Raw genomic sequence first — 6,278 nt, 5'->3', positions numbered from 1 at the left:
AATGCTACTGGCTGCTGGTAACCTATAGTACAATGGACTGGGGCCACCTCTTCATTCATACTGCAAAAGCATTGAAACATCAACAATGTGATGTTTGTTTGCATTTCCAGCCAGAGGGGCCTGTGTGTTGATTCTCCCTGTTGATCTGATCAACTAGCAGGCATTTTACCACCCCCAGATCTCATGAAAATGCAAATGTCACTTCTGCAAACGTAATAAAAAGAATAATTGCATTCAACCACTGCCAGGAGGAATGCAGTTCAGTCTAATCACTGTGCAATTAGTAACTATTTTACAGGGGAGGAGAGAATAGGCAACTATTGACATTCTGCATGTGGATGTACGGAAAATCAACCCTTTTTTTTTAAGCTGAATACTAAAATACATGCTGTTTTAATCTGGACCATCTCTCATCTTTCCCCCAATAAGATTTAGTTTTTATTATCAATTGCAGAAGTCAATGGATGCTACTTTACACAATCTAATCTTAAATATGTTTACTCAGACCTAGGTTTAGAACAGTTTACTCCCAAAAAGATCTACTTAGGTCTTCAGTTATGTTATTTTTTTGTACAAAAAAGACCTGTAACAAACATACAGCCCAATCCAGTGCCTGTTACTTCATAAGTAATCCCCAACTTCTGTCATGTGGCTTATTCCAGAGAAGCATACATGACTGTAGACTTAAACAGCAAATGAAGGTAAATCCCACTCCATACATTTGGGACTCTTTCTGAATTAACACAGAGGATGTTAATTCTATCTGATACACATCTCTCTTTTTAAAGCCTGTGTATAACAAAATCCTTACAGCTGTGGAATTGAAAGGGGAAATGAGAGTCAGGAAGAGAGAACAAGAAAATGCTTAGTCAGCAGCTGTCCTGTAATATTAAAAGGTGAAATGTAAGTAGGCACAGTGCCAGCGTCTAGATAAGCTCAATAGCATCATTCTCTCTTGTGGTGTGTGTACAAATGGCACAGAATAAGATAGAGACCTGTGGCAGAATTATGGGTATTCAAAAAGGTCAGCACATTTTGTCCTTTCTGTTGTTTATGCACTGGGCAAAAAAAAAAAAACCTTACTCAGGAACTATTAATATCAATTGAATTTATTACAATTTACTAAGCTCCAAGGCACATTACAGTGTTCTGTTAACTACAGAAATGTATAAAGGACAAACAGAGCATGTTTTCCATTTACAGCAATTTTGCTCTAGTGTTAAAAAGCTTCCGTGCATCAATAAAGCCAAAACGAAAACAAAAAACGAAACAAAAAAACATGATTTAAATTTTTCAGATCAATAGAAAAAAATGAAACATTTTTTTTTACAAAGTTGCAACAAAAAAGTCTCTCCTACATCACCCTACCATATTGCAAAAAAAATAAAAAGAAATAAAAAACAGGAAAGAAAAAGAGTGAAATACTAACATTCTGGGGCTGTAAAACATAAGCTGTCACCATTTTTTGTAACATCTTTTTAGGCATGACACTGGCCTTGGCAAAAGAAAAGGGATTTTTTTCTTTTTCTTTTAGAGAAGTGCATACATTTACAAAAATACACACCAGCAGCAGGTAATTGCTAAAGGTTATTTAACCATGTACCTAGCCAACACACTGTCAAAGAAATGAGAAACAGGTATTATGTGGTGACCAAACAATATTATATTCTGTTTTAACAAAAACAAAACAAAAAAGAACAGCTCTATCCTTCAAATGAAGAAGGGTACATACCTTTGTTTCAAAATATAGAAACATACGACGAAAATAAGGTCTATACATAAGACTAAACTTTTTGCAGTATTGTCCCGTGTGTTCTGTTTTGAATATTCACAATCTACATCTTCAGATGGCTGAACGGCATTGGATTTGCTGATTTGATTTCAAGGGTCTCTCTCCTTTTTCACTTTCACATCCCCAGCTAAAATGGTCGCAATCTCACCCTGCATAAATGCCCAAGGTACGTTGGAACCTACTAAAGGGCATTTCTCTCCACTGGGGCAATAGACTTCGCCAGTTGCCCCCTGAGCCTTGATACTCTCCCGAGAACAAGGGAAGCAGAACTTGTGACTGGGCACCGAGGGGCATTGCACGAAGTGCGTGTCCTCCAAGCGTTCGTGGCAAATGGTGCAGCACAGGGGTCCGCTATTGGCCATGGGCGAGTCTGGAATGTTTTGGGGGTGTACTTGGTCCATGCCAGGATGGGTGTTGGGGGGCGGGGGGGCCACCTGCAAGTTCAGATCCCCATTGCGGGAAGCCAGGCGACGTTGGCCTGGCACAGAGGCAGGGGACACTGGGCTGCTGCTATTTCTCCGAGTTGAGGTGGTTGAGTGCACAGAGCTGCCATCCTTGGGTGAATGGGCATTGCCCAGGGTATCAGCCACTGACATGAGTGCAGCCATGGGTGACTGCCCATTCTGTGGGGCCGACTCAGGTGGGGTGGTCCGGTTGGAATGAGGTCCCAGTGGTGGTGGAGGTGGCGGCACTCCACCAAAGCCACCTGCGGTCATGGTGAGCTTGAGTGCCTCGCTCTGGCTGGCCATCCACTGCTGTCGCTGCTGCTCGTCGCTCAGCTTGAGGCTGCCTTCCGACGCAGAGTCCGATGGCTCTGGAGAGGCCTTCCTCTTGCGCAGGCCACCACTGCTGCCTGCGCTGCTACTTCCCCCACCAGGCCCACGGCTAGAGGCTGGCCCACCTGACCCCGCACTAGCGGAGGAGGTAGGGACCCGGGGTAATGTGATAAGAGTAGTGGGCAGCATCGGGCAGGAAGCATCAAGGTAGGGCTGTGGTAGCATGTCAGCACCCACCATCTCTTTGAAGAAGCGCACTGACTCAGGCAGCAGGTCACCCAGGAGACGCCAGTCCCCTGAGCCATGCTTCTTCTCATACTCGAGGTACTTGAAGCCTGATGAAAGGCCACGGCCAAAGTCTTTCATGCAGTCCTGGTACATCTGCTTGGCCACACCTGAGGCACTGGAAAACACTGTACCGGAGCCACTCGGATATTCAATGAACAGCTTCAGCTCATAGTCCAGTCCAGGCTTAGAGACAGCATCAAAAGCAAAGACGCGGCCCAACAGCGCATGGTCCTTCTTGAAGCGCACCTCATAGGGGGTACAGCCAGCCAAGGTCAGCAGTGTTTCACGGACCAGCTTTGGTTTGCTGGCCCACTCCTCAGCACGGTTGCGGAGACTCTCGCTCAGCTCAGCCAGCGCCTCAGCATTGCGCTGCTTCTCCTTTAGCTCCCGCTCCTGATCGCCACTGCTTGACACGGAGCCTGGCCTCTTCCCACATGGGTCGCCTGAGGAGGAAGTTGAGGAGGACGAGGAGGATGAAGAGGACGATGATGAAGCTGGGGGGCCTCGCGGAGGGGGCAGCGCCACCCCAGAAGTGGCTGGCCCATTGAGCAGCGTCTGGGGCAAGAGGTTGGGTGGTACGTTCAGCTGGGCCCCGCCACTGCCAGGGGGGAGCCCACTCACCAGCCCACCGTGTGCCCCTCGTCTGGAGGATGAGGATGAAGAGGAATTGGGACTCTGACGATTCAACTCCGGCGGCCCATCGTCAGGCGCTTTGGGGAAACCATTGGGTCCGCCCAGGCCGTTGGGGAGGCGGCCCGCATGACTTCCACTCAAGCTGCCTGGAGGTGGCGGCGGTGGGTACTCAAAGCGGCCTCGTTGCTCGCTGAGCCCGTAGCGCTCTAGGCCCGAAGGTGCTTTCGAGGAGGCAGCGTCCACATGGTTGAGCCCCTGCTGCACGGCCGCCGCCGCCGCTGCCGCCGCTGCTTCTTTGGCCGAGAGTCCCACGGCTTTGACGCCCACTGGAGCCGGCGGCCCCGGCGAACGGCCGTCCTGGAAGCAGCCATGAGCCCGCTTGAGCTGCCGAGCAGTCTCGATGACAAACTCGATGCGGTCGGCACCCTCGTAATTGACACAGCCTCGGCACACCGGCTCGCTGAAGTCCCAAATCATGGCCCAGGGCATGCGAGGCAGGTCGCACAGGTAGCAGGACTGCCGCCGCGAGGACGACACCTGCGCCGCCGACATGGCTGCGGGGCAAAGGGGGCTCTTCTCTGGCCCCTGTCACTCCCTATTCCTGCCACCCGGGGGAAGGGGGGAGAGGGGAATCTTCCTATCTTCCTTCTTCCTTGCCCTTTACCTGGCCAGGCGGGAAGCTCTTCCAAGTGTCCTCAGGTGAGGGCCAGGGGTTCAGCCCCCAGCCACTTCTTCGGCCACTTCCCGGCACTTCTTCGGACGGTGTCTGTAAGCAGCGGCTGTTCTTCCCCCTCCTCCCCCTCCCCTCCCCTCCTCCTCTCACAGTGCAAGATGCGGGACGGAGAGGTAGTGAAGAAGGCACGGAGGAGGAGGAGGAGGAGGAAGGCGGGGGCAGAGAGGAGTCCACTACCTGCTGCTTGACCCAGGCGGGCCACTTCCCCAACAGTATGTTGAGGCGGGTAGAGGGGGGAGGACGAGAAGGCACCCACACAGCGTGCAGGCGGTCCGGCCGCTCGGGGAGGTGGGTGCGCCTCAGGTTGGCGGCGGTGGCGACATCATGGCAAGCAGCAGTGCCACCAGCTCGACTCACATCCTCGAGAGCCCCTCGGCATTCGGAGTGGGGAAAGCCGGAGTGTCACTCTGGACCGCCGCTGCCGAGTCTTCCAAGCGCGGCTCTGCCCCTCCTCGCACGGCGCTCCATCCGCCTCTCGCTCCTCAGTTCAGATGCCACCTGGGTGGAGCGCTCACGTCACCGCAGGGCGCTCGCTCGCTCGCTCCCTCCCCCTTCCCCCCCCCCGCTTTTGCTGTTCCCCTTTCTCGCACTGACTGAGTGACCGACCCACTAGCTTCTTCTCCCCCTTCTTCCCCCTTCCTCTGGGTGGAAGGACAGGGAGCCCACTTGTTCCACGGCTATTGCGCATGCTCGGCGCCCTGCCCATTTCCTCCTTCCCCTCCTACCCCCTCCCTCCTCCCTGTGTGTACAACAGCTGAAGCGAGGCGAGCTGCTTCTTGGAAACCAAGGAGATACGCTCCCTTTCTCTCTCTCTTACACACACTCATATGCAGACTGAGGCTATGTTTGGAAAATTAAACGCTGGGTCTCTCCCTCCCCCTCTCCTTCATGGCAGTTTTCCCCAAAGCGAGCAGGCAGCCAGAAAAGCACATGCAGAAGATGATTGCGCGTTCCTGGCTGAGTTTTCTGCTTACAAACGTATCGGGTTTTGTGTGTGTAAAGGGGCGGGAGAGGGATGATTTGGTGTAGATTTTCCCCCCTTTCCTTCCATTTTAGAGAACCGCAGCAGCGCTCTTTTTAATCTCTAGCAATGACCGAGCTGTCAAATACGGGTCTTTTTGCAAACATCTCTTTGGTGGCCCAATTTATGTGAATAACTGGGTGAGATTTGCGGGACCACTTGCAATACCGGAACGGAACTTTGAAAACCGTTTGGGTCACAGCCTCTTCATATTTTGCAAAGCTTGCATTCCTTTGTGATTAAGGTTCGGGTCCTGCGTAGGTGCCCACTGAGCACGGTGAGAGTTGAATGGATTCCATTCAGGATCTAAGGCTGCAAAGAACGTGTCCCTGAGGGAGTGGGATCTGTCTGCATCACCTCCCCCAAACCTTCAGCTGCAAGTCAGTAACTGGGCTGCCTTTTTGCTTTGAAGTAGCTGCTCTGAGTTTTCTATCCCCAAGAGAAATACAATTAGGCCCCCAGCACAGCCGCGCTCGGAGGGGGTCCTCTGCAACCGCTAGGAAGCTTAGCTCTCCTGGAGCAAGGGAGGAGGGGCCCGTCTGGTTGGAACCTGGCTTCAGCCGTCCCTCCCTCCCTCCCTCCGTCCCTCCGTCCGCCTGCGAAGCCCGATTCGCTGCCTGCCTGGCACAGCACTCCCCAGACTCGGGTTGCGAAGGGACCTGCCTGCGAGGCGTCCCTGGGCAGGCCGATCCAGGTTGCGTCACCGACTTGCTCCAGCCCTTGCCGAGTAATGAACTGTCCGGGGTGAGTCAACATTCCCCAGGGTGAAGAAATGGTGCTACCCGCGGAGAAATTGTAGCATATTATGGATGGGTTGGGCTGCATAACCCGTGCCTTGTAATAATATTTACTCAGCGCTTTCCTTCGATGCCAGGGGAGAGGGAAAACGAATGCGGGAAAGAGCTCTTGTTTTCATTCGCAGTGCAAAGGTAGGGTTGCGCCTTGCTACTCCATGTAAATCCAAAATCAACACCTCAGCCAGCACCAGCTTTGCGCAATAAATTACACAGGTGTTGTCAGATGGAATATCCTAGA

General features: G+C 52.2%; 1 protein-coding gene across 1 annotated transcript; it reads right to left on the bottom strand.

The window, feature by feature from the left end:
* Positions 1-1,091: 1,091 nt before the first annotated feature.
* Positions 1,092-4,767, bottom strand: IRF2BPL (interferon regulatory factor 2 binding protein like). Its single transcript, XM_007426862.4, has one exon. The coding sequence runs from the start codon at positions 4,039-4,041 to the stop codon at positions 1,882-1,884; it is 2,160 nt and encodes a 719-aa protein (XP_007426924.1). The 5' UTR covers positions 4,042-4,767; the 3' UTR covers positions 1,092-1,881.
* Positions 4,768-6,278: the final 1,511 nt, after the last annotated feature.

The sequence above is a fragment of the Python bivittatus genome, unplaced genomic scaffold (genome assembly GCF_059951505.1).
Source record: "Python bivittatus isolate LINGU-HERP-01145 unplaced genomic scaffold, Pbiv_v1 ctg000480_np1212, whole genome shotgun sequence".
Classification (NCBI taxonomy): domain Eukaryota; kingdom Metazoa; phylum Chordata; class Lepidosauria; order Squamata; family Pythonidae; genus Python; species Python bivittatus.
This window is presented reverse-complemented; position numbering and strand designations above follow the sequence as displayed.

Bases quoted from the DNA above. Each gene is read 5' to 3' on its own strand.
- IRF2BPL (XM_007426862.4), bottom strand. From the start codon at position 4,041: ATGTCGGCGGCGCAGGTGTCGTCCTCGCGGCGGCAGTCCTGCTACCTG.